Source organism: Rattus norvegicus, chromosome 13 (genome assembly GCF_021556685.1).
Source record: "Rattus norvegicus strain SHRSP/BbbUtx chromosome 13, alternate assembly SHRSP_T2T, whole genome shotgun sequence".
In the NCBI taxonomy this organism is placed as follows: domain Eukaryota; kingdom Metazoa; phylum Chordata; class Mammalia; order Rodentia; family Muridae; genus Rattus; species Rattus norvegicus.
This window is the reverse complement of record NC_141546.1, coordinates 97,137,243-97,155,256: the sequence shown is the minus strand read 5'-3', so window position 1 is coordinate 97,155,256 and position 18,014 is coordinate 97,137,243. Positions and strand designations below refer to the sequence as shown.

General features: G+C 50.3%; 1 protein-coding gene across 4 annotated transcripts in view; it reads right to left on the bottom strand.

Annotated features, from left to right (window-relative positions):
- Nucleotides 1-18,014, bottom strand: part of Susd4 (sushi domain containing 4) — a 122,560-nt gene that overhangs the window by 15,795 nt on the left and 88,751 nt on the right. For all 4 annotated transcript variants that reach the window (XM_087580387.1, XM_087580388.1, XM_087580386.1 and 1 more), the window contains exons 4-5: nt 16,958-17,131; nt 11,321-11,509 (exon numbers count right to left, since the gene is read on the bottom strand). In XM_087580387.1, coding sequence (XP_087436513.1) covers nt 11,321-11,509; nt 16,958-17,131 — 363 coding nt within the window. The remainder of the gene's footprint in view (nt 1-11,320; nt 11,510-16,957; nt 17,132-18,014) is intronic.

Genomic DNA, 18,014 nt, shown 5'->3' with positions numbered 1-18,014 from the left:
ATTAAATCCAGATCATCAGACTTGGCGGCAAGCACCTTGACTCACGGGACATCTTGCTGTCCCCCGTGTCACTCTTGACGCGCTGTGGCAGACAGGCTGGAAGCAGGAGACGTCTCTATGTTAAGCCTTTCTCTTACTGTTTCAAGCATTAACATTAGTCTCCCTCGGAGCCTCAAGCCTTATTTCTAACAGGAACAGCCAATCCAAAGGCTACATGGAGCGGCAGGCTCTTCAGGCAGCAACTGATGTTAATATAAGCATCACTGCTAGATGCGTTTGTCAGCTGCCAGGATCACAGATCATTTCCTACCAGGAGTCTCCACCTTCCGGTTTCCCTTTCGCGGGGGCCCACGAGGACCTCAGCTCTTCTCACCTCAGTCCCTCAGGTAGAGCCTTGAGTTTTCGAGCCCCCTTTTTTCCCTTAAAAATGGGTGCTTTCTTATTCCAATCTTATACGAAGCCCTGGTGGGTGAGGAGAGAGCATCCAGAGGCAGCTGTTTGTCCCATCTGAGCATGCGTGCACATACTGTTGGACGTGGTTGCAGGTTTCACAGAGAAAATGGCTATGTCTTAGCCTGTGGGGCAGCGTTCCTAAGACTCATGGTAGAATTAAGTGTTCCAGTATGCCCTGCAAGGAAAGTCACATGCTATGCGCTGCCAAGGCATACAGACAAGTGTTGGGAAGAAGGGTAGAAAAGAGGAAGGTGGGAGCGAGAATGGATGAGTGCCCTGTCTGAGAACAAGCAAAGGCGGGAAGGGAGAGAGAGCCAGTGCAGTGCCTGTTGAACAGACGCACAGAGCCCACACGGCTGGGGGCACCGAGGGGTGGATTTTTAGGGCGTGCTGGCTGGTCAGTCTATCCTTCTCTGTGATCTGGATGCTGCCTCACAAGGCAGTATATGTACAGATCATATACCTAATGCTTCTGGCTGGTGTGGTGGTGGTTCACGAGGGGTAGTGGGGCAGGAGTGGGAAGCTGGCAGACAGAAGGAAAAGAAAAACAAGGAAAATGACCCCCAACCACTCTGCCAGGCTGGCACGGCCCCAGAGTGATACAGGGGATTTATTACTTTCTGTGTTGTACCTGATTGCAAGAGGTTTTATTACTATGAAATACAAGCCATCCTACTTCCCAGAGAGGGAAGGAGGAAATAAATTCTGCCTGGAGCAGGGCTGGCTGAGATTCTAGGGTTTAAGGGCAAAGATGAGAAATTCCCATTTGTAGTGGCCAGCTACATCCGAGCACAATGAAGTCGCCCCTTTGGTGAGGAGCTCAAAGTACCCGCCACAGTCGGTGACTCACTGTGCTTCTCTAAGGAGGCTGGTACTTAAGCCTTCCAAAACAGAGGCTTGCTCATCTGCGAGGCAATGTGAAGAACCGTGGGCTACAGTGGGGATGGATTTGGTAAGGACCCTGAACCCTGTGAAGGAACCACTTCCTGCTTTTGCCACAGACTGGTACCCCAGGACCAGCGGCCTGCCGGGGGACAGTGGCCTGGTAGGGGGCCGATTTTCCTTTGGGGTCTCTATGGAAGAATTGCCTGTCCTGTTCCTTTGGCCTCAGCTGAAATTTCTCTCCTAAATGGAGTTTAGAAAGAAGAACCATTTCATTGTCAGAGTCCAGAAGAGATGAACATTAATGGACATGTTTGCAACAAGAGTAAAGGAAAGGAAAGGAAACAAGGCAGGCCCTGCCAAGGGGCTAAACCAGCGAATTACTGAGCCTGGGGGAAGAGTAGGAAGAGCCTGAGCTCATTTGTGAGGTGGGACACTAGTGAAGCCTTAGGTCTTCCTAGAAAACAGGGGGAAAAATCTGGCTTTTTTTGCAGGGGAGGGGCTGGCATACGTGTGTGTGTGTGTGTGTGTGTGTGTGTGTGTCTGGGCAAAGCATGCATGCAGTACTGGGGGAAGCCAGAAGAGGGCATCAGATGTCCCAGCCCTGGAGTTACAGTGCGTTATGAGCTGCTAGGAATGGAAACCAGGCCTTCTGGAGAATGGCTAACCACTGAGCCCTCTCTCCAGCTCTAAAAATGTGTATGCTTTAAGAGGAAAATGTCAGTGTTTCTTAATTCAATGTAGGCAGAAATTAGGAAGGAAAAGATAAAGGAGGAGGAAGAAGAGGAGGGGGTAAGGGGTAGGAGGGAGAGGTCCTGGTGGAGGAGCAGGGAAATCGTTCTCAGTGTTAGGACAGAATTTCTTTGAAGCACAGACATCTGTGACTGGGGGGGTGGGTGGGTGGTGGAAGTCATCACCAGCAATAACTCATTGTAGAAGGAAGGAAAACATTAGGCATGGTGACGGTGACGAGGGCAGGTGCCGCATGCAGGCTGCTGTCCTCTCGTAATCACCCTGCTGTCCTGTACAGCAGCGCATGAAAACAGCATTAGGATAATTTACTGCTGCTTATGAGCAACTCAGTAGCAGAATTGCCTGCTGAGACGATACCTCCCGGGGTCACTGGCAAGGTGGCTGTCAGACAGACAGTGCCTGTCACAGGCATTTCACGGTGAGGGCACCAAGTGCCCCAAAGGGGACAGAACCACTAGCATCGTGACCAGACCAGAGCACGCAGTCTGTGCTCACAATTGACCTCCGAGTGTTTCAAGACCCAATCCCTGCGGTGGAGCAAGGCAGAGCTTTCCTCTCTCCCAGGACCAGGAAACACATGCTTGTCTTCGAAGCAAGTGAAAACCCCTTTGTTTTTGAGAATAAGATTCCCTAAACCCTATGACTTTGCCTAGTGTCAGCCAGGTACCTGTCTGAGATAATAAATTAGCCACCCCCTGTGTGCTGACGGCTGGGAGTCTGAGAAGAGGTTGGGAGTCTTACGATCCCAGCAAACCACTTTACTCTCAGGAAGGCAGAACTAAGGGCAGATTTCCAGATTTTTATATGTGGTGGCACATAGCTGCAATCTCAGCTTTGGGGGCAGAGGCAGGAGGATTGCTGCATGTTTGGGGCCAGCATCAGCTACATAACAACTTCTAGACCCACCTGGGTTACACAAAAGACAAAACAAACTAACGTAAGGAAGCCTGACCGCAGCTCTTCTTTCAAAACATCCTGAGTAGGAACACAGTTTGTAAAAAATAAAAGTCAGACAGAGGTGGCTGGAATAGAAACCGCCAGGGACAAGGCTACCTGGGAACCGCTTTTGCAAGAGGGCTCTATGGGTCTCAGAGCCTGGAGGACAGTAATCCCAAATGTGGTAGAGGAGGGGAGAACTTGGGGCAGATGTAAGCCAGGAGGCCTCCTTGCACTTTCTGTGAAGAGAGGCCCCACGGCTACGTTGGAGAAAGAGGAGAGAGAAGAGGCAGTGACTGCTCTTTTCCTCACTTTCTACTGATTCAATTTTATATTGCATCCAGCTGCTGCCGGGATGGCGGGTGAGTCTGCAGGGAGCCTCAAGGGCCAGGAGAGGCTAATGGAGACTGTGCCCCAGCCAGCTGGTCTACTCAGGGGGTGGGAAGCTGAGGGGGAGGGGCTGGGTGACCGCCTGGTCACTGCTATTATCACTACAGCTGAGGTGAGCAAGACTTGAATTCTAATCAGCAGAGCCATGCATTCAGTACAGCTCTGGTGCTGCTGTGGCTTTAGCTGAGGGGGGTGGGGGAGGGGGAAGAAAAGTACCACAGTGCCCACTGCTGTACGGAGGTATGCAGGGCATCTTGGGGACAATCATAGGCCACATCCTCTCCACCCTGCGAGCACACGCAGGCAAAAGCTTTTGCACACCAAAACTCCACACTTCAGTGAACAGTGATGGGTAAAGAGCAGGTCACACAACGGGAAGTTCAGGGGAAGAGCGCCATCTTGGGGCAGGGCGGCTTCTGGATCTGTCTTCCTTGTAGGTGGCACCCAAGGCCAAAGGGCATTATCCAGACTCTCTCCTTTCTGTAAAAGACTCATTACTTGGAACTGGCTCAAGGCTGAAGAAAGTTGACAAACGGCATGTCTGTCTCTCAGATGACCCTGCAGAAGCAGAGAGGATGGGACGAGGCTGACCGTGGGACTGAGCTGGCTGGCCTACCTAACTGGAATCACATGCCCCAAATCACCTCTCAGAAGCAATCTCCCTGGGCAGAATGGCCTCTGGTACAAACCAGTCAGAAAATGTGGCTGCCAGAACGGGGCCTCTGGGTCCTAGAGGGCCACAAGTGTTGTGTAAAAAGGCCCGGGTTTCAGGAGACACATATTCTGGAACATGGCTTTTCTTATGCCTTTCTTTCTGTTCCACTTGAAGTCCAGACAGCATAGCCTCCAGTGATTTTAGCTGAGATCTAATCTAAGGTTTGGAGAGGACAGAGAGCTCTCCTCGGCCGACATCACACCTGCTTGTGACTGTGACCAGGAAGCAATCCGAGAATAAAGGCCCCACTGTGTGAGCTTGGAGGAAGAACTTCAAAATGACAAGCGGTCTAAGTTGGTTTGGGGAATGAGAGTACATCTGGGGTCATGGCTAGGAAGAAGGGGAGAAGCTCTCTTCCAGCAAAGGGTTGTTCTAGGGACAGCAACAGTTAGGAATATCATTTCTTCATGATCAAGAATGCTGGTACAGAAGGGAGGGGTGAGGGAGGAGCAGGGGCCCTCCCCCATGCCAAGCAGCTTGGTAGGGTCCGAGCCTGGAGCTGTGTGTGGGGACCTCAGTGGGCACAGCACCTACAGGCCTCAAGGCCACAGCAGAGCCAGCTTCGATGCTCCCATTCATCTACACAGAGGAGTGCTGGAGCATGGCGTGGGAGGGTGAATGAGGGATGCAGCGGCCATATCTACGGCTTTGTCTTCTGTAATCGGTAACTGAAAATGAGCATAGTTATGGTGGCCCAGGCTCGCTATCTCAATACCCCCGAGGTTGAAGCAAGAGGACAGCAAATTGAAGGCCAGCCTGGAGAGTCTATAACAGGTGCTGTGGATGGACCTCAGTACCAGGGCACCCGCCTGGCATGTCCAAGGCCCTGGGTTCAATACTTGGCTCTGCAGGGAAAATAACTGTCAGATCCGTGATGTTCCTGGGGTAGGTTTTCTCCTTGCCTCTCCTCTGCTTTCAAAGTCTAGGCGGAATACTTTAGAGAACTAAGCTGCACATGGCTACTCCGAGCTGGTCTTGTTTGGACGACCGGGTAGAAAAGGGAGAGATTCTAAGTCTCTGTCACTTGCTTTGTGAACGGTCACAAGCAGCTGACACATGTGAGCCGGAGGACCCCAGCTGTGGCTGGAGGGAGCGACCTGGGAGCAGTGGGTTTCATCATGGGCCGTGATTGACAGCCACTCTTGGGAAGAGGCTGGACTCCCGGTGCTCTCAGTTCCCCCGCTACCCACTGAGGTGAGAGTGGTTGGTGGGTTTGTGAGGTGAGGCAGCATGTCTCCTAGGAGCGCTCTGTAGCCGGCAAAGAAGGCCTCTGACCAGAAGACTTCGGATTCCTGCTACCTGTGCTTTGAAGTCCCCATGTGCTTCCTGGTGAAGGTGGGAGTCCCAGAGGGAGAAATCATGAAAGGCACCTGCTAGGCCATCCGCCTCTTATACCTGAATGTATCCAAGCTGGCTTTGAGGTTTGATCTCAAATTGGAACCTTTCAAGTTATTTCACATTTGGCCAAAAAGGGTTCTTCAGTTTCTTATTTTTCCTCCTTTTCTTATGAAAGAATGCCGATCTAAAAGGACCTTGGGCACTCGTAGGTTCTAAGGAACCCACACTGCAACTGCAGCCTGCTCTGTGACTGGATCTGTCACTGATTATACCTCCACCTTACCCTGTGAGCTGGGCCATGGACAGGCATGGGAGGTCTCTCTGGCAAGGAACGCAAGGGAGAGAAGAACAGAATCACCATGGCTCGGAAGCGGGGAGATCAGAGTTAAGAGCTGCAGGAGAGAAATCACCCAGCAATGTAGGTGCCAAGGGAAAGCGGCCCCATGGGAGGGAGGCCCAGAAGGAAAACAGGGCAGCCAAGATAAAATAAAGATTCAGAGAGTGTTAACTCGGGAATATTGAGGGGGTGTGTGCTCACCACGAGGAAGTTTGGAAGTGCCCAACCATTGAGCTAGTCAAGGCATATCAAAATATAAAGGTTTTGTGTGCGTGCGTGCGAGTATGTGGTGTGTCTTTTCATTCCATAATCCAGAGAACTCTGGCAGGTAGCAAGAAGTGCGGTCGCTCGCCGGGAGCTCAGAGAGGATTAGCCATTTACAGCTACAAATATGGGTGCAGACTTCTTAAGTGCACAGAAATCTTAAGCTACGGACTCCGAATTCCAACTTCATGCTTCAGTCACCTCTTCTCTTGACCCTTTCTTTGCTTGTATTTTCTTGGTCACACGATCACTTCTGTTCCTGATCTCCCATTTGGGAAAATAGTTGCCAGGAATTTCTCTAACTAGACATGCAAAGCACACATGCTACTTCCTGACCACCCGGAAGCCTGGATGTTAGAGAATGTTCTAGACACTAAGCACCTTCTGAGGGTTCATCTTCAGAAGAGCCGCACACTGGAACCACACACAGAAGTCTTCCACAGTCCCAGCCTCACGGTGCTCTGGGGATTCTAGGCAGTTTTTATCTCCTTTTCCTAAACTGTGTGCCCACCTGCTTCCCTCTAACATTTAGAGCATGTGTAGTTGACTACAAGTAGAGTTGACCTGCCACCCGGGTAATTCACTCTCTCCCACACTCACATCCTACAAGCCCTTGGGCAAGCACCCTCCACACATGCCAAGGTATTCACACAGCCTGAAGAGCTCTGTGGAGCTGCAGAAGGAAATCCTTTCAGACAGGAGAGACGCACACTTCCTAAAGCTTAAGTGCAGACAGAAAACACACCACTGCCCAGACTCTGAGAAAATAAGAAGTCATATATCTCTGGGTAGAAATTTCACTTTGCAATTGTGTTATCTCCCACGAATCTCGCCCTCCCAGCCCTCCCCACAGCAGAAGCTCGGATGTGCCCTTTGGTAAAAGTAGCTGCAAGTGGACATCCGACTACGGTAATGATGAAGGTCTCAAGAGGATGAGGTCGGTTATGAATCTGTTAGACTGTCAGCTCTGCAAGTAGCTGAATGATGTCCCTTTTTTCCCTGGAGTTCCCTGGTGCCCAGAGCTCAGTACTGCTCCGGGCCTGGAGAGTGTTTGGTAGACAGGCAACAGAGCTCTTAGCACACAGAACCAGGAGACTGCTCACCAACAAAGGCATCCTATAAAAAGAAGATTTGGATTCGGCATGGAAGTGTGGGAAAGACACAGACAGAGGGTAACAGCCACAGAGGTCAAAAGGCCTGAGAAAGGAAAGAACTAAGACGCAGCCACACGAGGACAGACAGACAGACAGACAGGCCTACAAAAACAGGCCAATGTGTAAGGACCATAGAATACTGTCAGGCCCAAATGCATGATTATATTCATCTGTTACAGCAGGGTTAAACGTTAAGCCTTCATGTTCTCAGAGCCCTTTATCCCGTGATAGGAACACGGAAACACATGTGCCTTCCAGAACGTGCCCACTGCTGGCAAGATGAGTGGAATGGCGCAGGGCTTCAAGAACCTGTGTCCCCCTGGGACTCTTGAGGGCACTGCCAGGACCTTCGCTTCCAGGCCATCAACTCATGAAGCCTGAACTTGATGACGGGATCGCCCACACCTGTCCTTCAAATGTTGGCTCTTCACCCACCAAGGTGTCACTGTCTGGGGCTGTGAAAGGGACCGATGCTCTCTGCTGCCTTGCTGAAATGGGCTCCGCTGTAGCCAGGGACGCCCAGTACTGATGGGAGGCAGCAAGGAACACCTACAGCTCCAATGAACCTTCCTCCCTCTGGCATGGCTCTAGGGGGACAACTAGACTAGAATGATGACTCCACTACTGCCCATTCTTTTCAACTTCAAAAACAACTATAAAAACACCAGATTATCTTCCTGTTAGCCTGTAAGGCAATCCCTGCAAGTTAACTAGGCAAGACCAGTGGCTTTGAAGCGACAGAGGCCCAGGCTTGGTCCCAGCTCCATCTCGTACTCTATTGCACCCATCATTGAGCCTTTAGAAGCCTGGGTCTGCTCATCAGGGAGATGGAGCTGAGAACAGGAAAGAGAGGTTGTGAGGGCCAGATGGTGAGGGCACAACATGCAGCCTGCCAGTTTTCAATTAAGTGACCATTGTTTTTGTTTTGTTTTGTTTTGTTTCAAGCTGGGGTTTCTTTGTCTAGCTGTTCTGGAACCCACTCTGTAGACCAGGCTGGCCTTAAACTCACACAGGCAGGCTTGTCTCTGCCTTCTAGGTCCGATATTAAAGGTGTGTGCCACCACCCATCCTTTTAAGAAACATTTATTTATTTTTATGTATATGAGTACACTGTCGCTGTCCTCAGACACACCAGAAGAGGGCATCGGATCCCATTACAGATGGTTGTGAGCCACCATGTGGTTGTTGGGAATAGAACTCAGGACCTCTGCAAGAGCAGTCAGTGCTCTTAACCACTGAACCATGTCTCCAGCCCGCCACCACCCATCCCTAAGTGATCACTGTTATTAGGAGCTATTTCCAAACACAGTTAAGAACACGCAGAGAGCCACAATAGCACCTGACCAAACAGACAGTGCCACACTACATGAGCCTTAAAGCCTGGGAATTCTATTCAGAGCTATAACTAACGAAGGGTGACTTTACACCTAAATCTAAGGGCGGCAGTACCCTTGATGAGCACTACATGTCAAGTACTCCTTAGAAGCATTAAATATGTTATCATATGATCAAAATCACTTCCTATTCTAGTCTATCTAAAGTCTGTGTGTGTGTGTGTGTGTGTGTGTGTGTGTGTGTGTGTGTGTGTGTGTTCTGTGTAAGGTATATACACACAAGAGCAGGTATATGGAGGCCAGGGATGAAGGATGTCCCTGAACCAGTCCTGTTTTCTTATTTTTGAGATGGTTGGCCCTGACTCATCATATAGCTAAGGAGGGCCTTGATCCTGGTTCTCGTTTCAGCCGTCTGAGTACTGGGATATGGGTGTGTGCCACCGTGCCTGGCCTGTGTAATACTGGGGACTGAATCCAATGCTGTGAGTACTAAGCAGGCCACCGATCATGTCAGCTTTGGGACAGCTGTCACGTCATGCGTGAGTGACAGGTCCACTGTGTGTAGGTGGCTGAGGATTTGTAAGAGTTAAAGAGGTTGGGCAAAGCTTTTTACAGAACTCTTGTCCACCCCCACTCCCTGCTGGGGTCAGAACACTAATGGATTTAAAAGCCCCAAGGAGTACGGCATACATGGCACAGTTAGGTAGTTTTTACTGCACCATAAAGAAAAAATCAAATTATATGAAAATGTGTACTTCATAAAGAGAGGAGGAAGGGGAAACGTGGGAGGAATGTGAAGGGGAAGATGGTCAGGGAACGCTGTGCTCTCTGCTGCTGACTTGAGTGTCTCCTCAGGTACTAGTTGTGTTCCAGAGCAACCCTTTCCGCCTGTGTGGCTTTGAACAGGTTCACACATCGTTTCCTTGGATATTTTGGAGAGAAGGGCATTCAAAACAAAGACACAAAAGTTATCTTTTTTTAAAAAGTGGTGGGAGTGGGGTAGGGAAGGCACCAGTGGCCTTCCTGGCACAGGGGGTTCTCAGATCGCTCCGTGGCCAGAGCTGGCACCAGGCAGCCCTTGTGTTCAGTGATGGGGCCAGTGTTCAGCCAGAAGCTGCTGCTCCCGGCTCCCTGTTTATAGCCTTAGCTCATCGCCTCTTGAAGTCAGATTTTGTTTTATGTCTGTCCACATCATATTCTCTCAGCTCCATAAAAGGCTGCTTTCCAAGGCCCCCAGTGAGGCTTACATACTGACTCCGGGAAGTGCAGTTAGGGCAAATCTGAAAAGATCCTGAAACAGGCATTTCAATTTGACAAAATCATAACAATGATATCTTCAAACTACGCTTGATGTTTGGTTATACGACTATGGAAAATCCTCCAGGAACTAGGAAATGGGCCTTTTAGTGACAGCCCCCACTGGCCATGGCCCACCCACATTATGCAGACAGTGGGGAGGTCACTACACTGGAAAAGGGGTAACCTCGTCTCTGGAGACTAGACTAGCAAGCTTTAGCAAGCAGAGGTTCAAAACAGTCGGTTCTATTTGAGTTTCAGATGAAGAAAATACACACACACACACATACACACACACACACACACACACACACACACACGAACACACTCTAGTTCCTACTGAATGCTCTTACTGAAATATTCTTTGTTATAAGCCTTTCAAATGAACGAGGTGTCTCAACTTTAACCTTCTATCTTGTTCTTTGTCCCCTATAAAATTTGGTCCATGTTGGAGACAGGGATGTGTGGGGACTTTAAGGCCTAGCCGGACTGTAGCAGAATGAATGGCATGGGCGGGCATCCCTCCCCTCCACCTCTTCGACTCTTGTCCAAGGAGGCTGCATGGCTTTGGCTAACCTCTCTCCATGTTGGTCCTTCCTTTAGAAATGAAAGCCTTCTCTCACAGCTCTGAGAACCTTCTGCCTGCCCCTACTTCTCACAGCACTCTCAACTGGACTTCTCCTGGGGGAAGAAGCCAGCTGATGCTGCCGCAAACTTGAAGGGACTGGTTTGCTTTGGCATGTTATTGGTCTGGGGTGGGTGGGTTTTGGGCTCTGGGATGGATGTTTTCTCCTCCACCATTTCCACCCATTTACTCAGAGGTTAAGGAAGAAGCACATCTGATGAAACATCCCGACCCGAGACAAACCAGGGCTGAGGCCAGGCGTTAGACTTCAGTAATGAGGATATTAGGAAGCCCAGGATGCTGTCCTGATTCTGGAAATGGGGGCCCTGGCACTCTGCTCCCAGCCCCAGCCCACACAGACCCCTAATTAGTGGTCTTTATCAGCATACACTTTATGAAGCATTCAGATTTCATGAAGACAGGGAAGAGACTGGTCTTGTGATCAGGCTTCCAAGAGTGTCTTACAGCCAAACATTTATGGCTTTGCCATAAACGCACGGGAAAATGAAAGAAACATTGACACCTCAATAAACCGAGGGGCGAGACGGACGGTGCCACCCTGCTGTCTGTTATCATTCGGTGCAGAGAAAGCTAATTTCTGAAGGCACTTCGCTTAACTTTGCAATACTCTGAAGTCTGACATTTGATTCTTTCAGCTTTTTCTCTTATACGCCTTCTTCCCCTAAAATCTAATAACGGTGACAGGTGGGTGGGGGACAGGGGGACACCTGTAACATATGTATACCTCCAGGTCAGGTGGGTGACCTGGGTTTAAGCAAGCAAAAGTCCTTACTGGCCACCATCAGACACCTCCTGCCCGTCCAAAAGACTTATATGTGTTACCTTCCAGAGCAAGGCACCGGGGTGGGCTGGACGACCAGATAAGGTTGTGTAAGCACTCAAGGTACTCAGAACCCTCGAGTTTAAATCCAGGGAAGCAGCGATAAGCGATCACAGTTCCCACAGGGAAGGAGGTCTGGAACTCGGAGATGTTCACGTAGCCATTGGAAGAGGCTAGAGGTCTCAGGCAGCCTGTGAAAGCAAAATGGAAAGGTTTCACTGGGCAGCCTTTGGGTAAGTGTACGGCCAACGGCACAGAGGGACTCTGGGATTGCCCCCTGGCAACAGAAGGACATTGCAGACTTGGGTTGCAAATACATAGATGTTTGATGGTATAGCTGAAATGGTACCATGGGGGTCAGATAAAGGGTTAGAAGGGGAGGAAGGAGGTCAGTGGGGTATGGGTCAGTGCACCCCGAGCCAGATGAGCCTGCCCCAAGTGGGCCATCAACATCATCTGAGAGGCTTTTACAACCCTGCGGTGCCCAGGGTCCAGGAGAAGAGCCTTGTGTCACTGTGTGTTTACGAAGCTCCCCATGTCATTTAAGATGACATCAGGGCTGAGGAACACTGAGGCACCCTAGGAGGGTACAGACACTCCAGTGGCTAGGGATCCGTGATGTGGTCAGCCTATCTTCTAAACTTAGTCATGGGACAGAATCTTGCTGTGCTGGTACAACTGGATTCCTGAGAATCTGGTTGGAAGTGAAATAGATTAAGAGCCTTAAAGTGTGCTGATTTTCAAACTTGAGAACCCCTCAGAGGGCTTAATAGACACAGACCTCACCCAGGCCACATGCGGGCTTCTGCCTCAGCAGGTCTTGGCAGCCCGAGGATATGACTGCTAAGGTCCAGGGAGGAAGGCCCTCTGAGGAGCACAGGCTTGCAGTGGGTCTCTTCTCCAAAAGGAGCATTCGGGTGCTATCAGAAAAGTGGGAAACCGCGCCCTGGATCTCTCCTCCTAAATCACTGGCTGCCTTTGGCTCTTGAGGCCTGTCCCATTCCCAGTGGCACAGAATTCTGCTGTGCGTGCCTTTCCGGCTGCCATGGAATTGTGGTGAATTTAGCGATGTCACTGGAGTGCATCATGACATCGCGGGGTGACGTGCTATCCTTCCAGGGGGCAGGCATGTATGCGAAGCAAAAGCATATAACAAAAAGACCCATTTTCCCTCTGAGTGCCAAACACAGGGTTTGCCTTCCATAACGGGAGACGACCAAGCCCTCCTCCAGAGCTGGCTTGGCCACATACGCATACGGGCTCAAGTCATTCTCTCAGCCAGTTGCTGCAGTGCCTGTGCACCAGAGTGAGGAGAGACAGAGGCACCAGGAGTGCAGACCTTAGGGACAAACCTGGTCATTCGCACTTATGATCTTGGGGTACCCATCAAGCTGCTGTGCTTTAGGCACCAAGGTTCACAATATGGGGGACCCCAACCCAGAACCTGTCAGGAGGTTTCTAGACACCCCCAGAGGCAGGAGAACTTTGTCTTTTTACCCTGTCTCAGGGTATTAGGTTGTTTTTCTCAACCCCTGTACCCTCAGGGTGTGTGTGTGTGTGTGTGTGTGTATCCATCTGTCCATCTGTCTGTCCACCCGTCCATCCATCTGTGATGGTAAGTACTTGTGTGGAGGCTGCAGATCAATGCCAAATGTCTTTTCCTATTGTTGTCTCTCTTCTGTGAGACAGAATCTCTCACCATACCAGGGGATCTCTGGCTCTGCTCGGCTGGCTGGCTGGCCTAGCCGTGCCCTGCCTCTGTACACCCAGCAGTGGGATGCAGATGCCACATACCATGCCCAGCTTTTGTGGTCCTGGAGGTCCCAATCCTCAGTGCCTCGTGCTGGCCCTTTATCAACTGAGCCATCTCCGGAGTTCCCTCCCTTAGATGGCTTTTGATTTTCCAGAGTTAAACATTGGTAATATTCACGTCAGAGGTGAGGTGTGAGGGGTCAGGGCTGGGGGGGGGTGGAAAGTAGGAAGAAATGTGACCCGAAATTGAGAAAGAGTGGATAAGTCCATCAACAGGAACAAAGGCAGGTCCTGGATGCTTGCACAGTTCAGGTGCCTGACAAGGTGTTGGCCCAGCATGCCCTCCTGTGGCTGGGTTCCCACTCCAGGCTACTCATGTGGAGACAATGGCCTTTCCCAAATCACAAATGATTCTGCCCCACGGTGAGCAGGACATGCAAACACGCTCCAAATCCTAAGCCTGAAGTACCAACCAAAACCAAACCACAAACAAACAAAAAAGCCGCCTCTGTGTGGCCTGCCCTGCGCTCCGCCTGAGGAGATGGCAGGAGCTATAATTTGTGCAGCTAATCAGTGCTGAGAGGGAAAGATATGCTCACTCTTGGCTGGAGACAGCCCGTCCTAAATATAACAGTGGGAAACAGGCTTCAACTCAATAGTTCAATGGGATTTCCATTTGCACTTCTGGGTAATAGAGAGACGCCTACTGGAGCCCAAGCCGGTGGATCTATAGGTGCGAATAAAAGTTCCAGAATGAAGTGTCACTCTAGGAGCCAAGTACAGTCCACCAGGGGGCTCGGAGAGGTGCCAGGCTGTCTGCGGCAACTCAGAAGACCCCTTTCTCCTGTTGTGCCAGCTGGGCACTCAGAAGAAAGCTGATGCAGGGGTGGCTGGCAGGACTCTGCCCCCTGCAGCAATAATGCACAGGATGGGCTGGGACCACAGCATAGGCAGGGCACCTACTGTGTGGGATGGGGGCTCTGAGGAGGAGTGATGATGGGGCTGGGCTATGTGGCATTGTCTGGCACTTTACACTTCTTAAGAGTAGCCAGATGCAGCCTGGGTGAGGCAGTCCTATAATTCCAGCTACTTGGGAAACTGAGGCAACGAGATCACAAGTTCAAAGCCCTTCTGGGCTAGAGAGTGAGTTCAGGGATAGCTTGGGCAATTTACTGAGACCTTCTTTCATAATTAAGAGTTAGGAGGAGGAACAGGAGCATAGCTCAGAAGCAGGGTACTGATCTAGCATTTGGGAAGCCCTAGGTTCAAATCCCAGTAACATCAAACCAGAAGGAGGAGGAGAAGAAGGAGGAGGAGGAGGAGGAAGGGGAGGAGGAGGAAGAGGAGGGGGAGGAAGAGAAGGGGAGGAGGAGGAAGAGGAAGAGGAGGAGGAGGAAGAGGAGGGGGAGGAGGAGGAGGAAGAAGAGGAGGGGAGGAAGAGAAGGGGAGGAGGAGGAAGAGGAGGAGGAAGAAGAGGAGGGGAGGAGGAGGAGGAAGAAGAGGAGGGGGAGGAGGAGGAGGAAGAGAAGGGGAGGAGGAGGAAGAGGAAGAGGAGGAGGAGGAAGAAGAGGAGGGGGAGGGGGAGGAGGGGAGGAGGAAGAGGAGGAAGAGGAGGGGGAGGAAGAGAAGGGGAGGAGGAGGAAGAGGAAGAGGAGGAGGAGGAAGAGGAGGGGGGGAGGAGGAAGAAGAAGAGGAGGGGAGGAAGAGAAGGGGAGGAGGAGGAGGAAGAGGAGGAGGAAGAAGAGGAGGGGAGGAGGAGGAAGAGGAAGAGGAGGGGGAGGAGGGGGAGGGGGGGAGAAAGAGGAGGAGGAGAAGGGGAGGAGGAGGAAGAAGAGGAGGGGGAGGGGGAGGAGGGGAGGAGGAAGAGGAGGAAGAGGAAGGGGAGGAAGAGGAAGAAGAGGAGGGGGAGGGGGAGGAGGGGAGGAGGAAGAGGAGGAAGAGGAGGAAGAGGAGGAAGAGGAGGAAGAGGAGGGGGAGGATGAGGAGGAGGGGGGGGAGGAAGAAGAAGAAGAAGAAGAAGAAGAAGAAGAAGAAGAAGAAGAAGAAGAAGAAGAAGAAGAAGAAGAAGAAGAAGAAGAAGAAAGGAGGGAGGAGGGGAAAAAAGAAAAAGGAAAGGAAATGAAAAAGAATATCAAACCAGAAGGAGGAGGAGGAGGAGGAGGAGGAGGAGGAGGAGGAGGAGGAGGAGGAGGAGGAGGAGGAAGAAGAAGAAAGGAGGGAGGAGGGGAAAAAAGAAAAAGAAAAGGAAAGGAAATGAAAAAGAATATCAAACCAGAAGGAGGAGGAGGAGGAGGAGGAGGAGGAAGAGGAGGGGGAGGATGAGGAAGAAGAAGAAAGGAGGGAGGAGGGGAAAAAAGAAAAAGAAAAGGAAAGAGAAAAAGAAAAAGAACAGCCAGCCAGCTCTCTTGTTGCTGACCTGCTCTTGAGCAGCATTTGAGAATGGGAGAGTGACCCAGACTGAGCCAGACAGAGTAACAGTACATATCTGAGTTCTTTACAATAGCATCCCAGGAGGCCACAGGGAAGCAGAATTCCTGAGGGAACTCACTGCATTTAAGCTACAGGAGGGAGAACTAGAGAGAAAGGATACAGAGAAAACTGCACTGCAGGAGTAGCTGAGGTCTGGGGTGACTTTCCTCACCCGTGACACCAGCCCTGAAATGAATCTGTGGCTAATGATGTTTATCTGCAGGAGGAGCCCAACCCAGGGCCAGATGTCTGTTTTGTGGGCAGTCTCTGAACAGATAAATAAAACCCGTGTCTCTTTTAGGGTAGGCTAGTGACACAGGCCACAGGGTAGGCCATGTGATGGCTGGAGCTCCTCTGTCCTCTTACCTCTGAAGCCTTTATTCCTTCATGCGGTCGAAGCTCTTAAACTCTGGTGTGGGAAAACAATTTATTTCTGATGATGGGGCACACAAAGCAATATCAGGGCCTGCCAGTTGTGATTTCCAGGCACAAAGTTAACATTCATCTCAACTTGAGCATGCCGGCGCTTTTGGAACCAATTCGAATGCCTTCCTTCTCTCTCAAATTATGAATTATGCATTGGCTTCTTTTGGTCCTTTAGACCAAGTCACATGTCAAAAAATAAAATCAGAATTAATGTGAACTCAAGGGCTTATTTTCAGAAACAGTCCCTCTATCTGTGGCGGCTGGGTCAGATCTTAAAAGTGTGAAAGGATAAATATTCGCTGTGCGGTTTGGGAGCCTCTGAATGTGACTATTTTTCTGCTTTTCATGCATTATAAGAAGGACAACATTATGAAGAGAAAACGCTCTCTGTAAGATGCTTAACTGTATTCTTACTACTACTAAAGTACCACACACTCTCTTACTTCCTTTAAGTATACGATTCATCCCCTGTGTTCAAAGCCCCGTTACGAAGCCTCCTCATTCTTTTTAATTTATTATTATTAGTATGTGTGTGTGTTTGTATGTATGCATGTATGTGTGTGTTTGTGTATGTGCGAGTGCCTTTGCACGCTTATGTGGGTATTGGTACTCATGTGCAAGCCAGAATGCCTCTGGTAGCCAGTCTCTTATGTCTGTGAGAACATCCTAGAGCTGCAACTCAGGTTTTCAGGCTTGCAAGCGAGCCCCTTTCCCTGCCTACTTCTCCCAATTCTTGAAGTACTTTTCTGATTTTGTAGGTGGGAAAGGGTATAATACTAGACATTCCGAGGTATAAGGTCTGTCCTTTCTGTACTGGGAAATCTGATGTATGGTACTGAGTCACTGTAAGGAGAGAAGTCATGGGAAGGCAGGGCAGGACCTAGGTGGGGTGACTATTTCTCTGCCATAGTGTCTATGGCTCTGTTAGAGGATTGTGCCTGCCCGCCCGTCCTTTACAATGACAGCAGACGACAGCGGCTCCCATCTCCTACCTTGACAGATGGGCAGGTTATCCCACGTCCCATCATCACGACATAACGAAACCATGTTGTACAGGTCGGGGTACCGGATCTTGAATCCCTCATGACAGTTGATGATCAACTTATCCCCGTGTCTATATGTCTTGTTATGAATCTCAGCATCTTCAATTCGGGGGATCCGGCAGTCTGCAACAAAAGACGAACATCACTCTTTGCAACTCAAAACGGTGAATGGCGTTACAAGGACGCTTTCCCATTGGCCCCTAGTCTCCATCTGTTAACAGACAAGTACGTGGTACCTCATCTGTCACCAGACTCAGGTAAGGATGACAAACTCATGGCCTGCACCGCAGAACTAAAAGGAAGAGGGATCCGGTGTGCAGGGACCAATATCACAAAAAGAACTTTTAAATTTCTGCCTATGACACTTTGTACAAAGTAGTTTGTCTTCTAAAATGATTCTCAAGACAAAGAGTTGGCTGTCTTTTGGACAGGATTTAACATTGTTTAGCCTGTCTGGCTAGTCACTGTAGCCACCCAGGCACGGCACAGGGCCTGGCTTCAGCCTGTTGAGCAAACATGGTGTACGGGATGACATGGAGAGTGAACTGCCTCTGTGTGCTTTCCAAAGGGCACTAGACCAGCAGCACTCTTGCCAACCTGCTGGGGTTCAGGACAGCTGGGTATATTGTGTCCTCATGTGGAGTGGCTGAGCCCAATTGAAAAGGACAGTAAGGTTAAAGGGGCAGCGAGGACAGGTAGCAAAATGACCAAAACCCACCAAAGAATACCAGATGGGCATCTGCTTCCAACCCTTTCCACTTACAATTTACTGTAAAAACCACTGTGCTCCTCACCGCCAAGCTGGGATTCTGCTAATCCTATACCTAAACACCGCCCAATGAGTCTCCTCTGGTACATTGCCCACGGTGTGTGTATGCATGTGTGTGTGCGTGTGTGCATGTGTGTGTGCATGTGTGTGCATGTGTGTGTGCATGTGCGTGTGTGTGCATATATGTGTGCATACATGTGTGTATGCATGTGTGTGTGCGTGTGTGCATGTGTATGT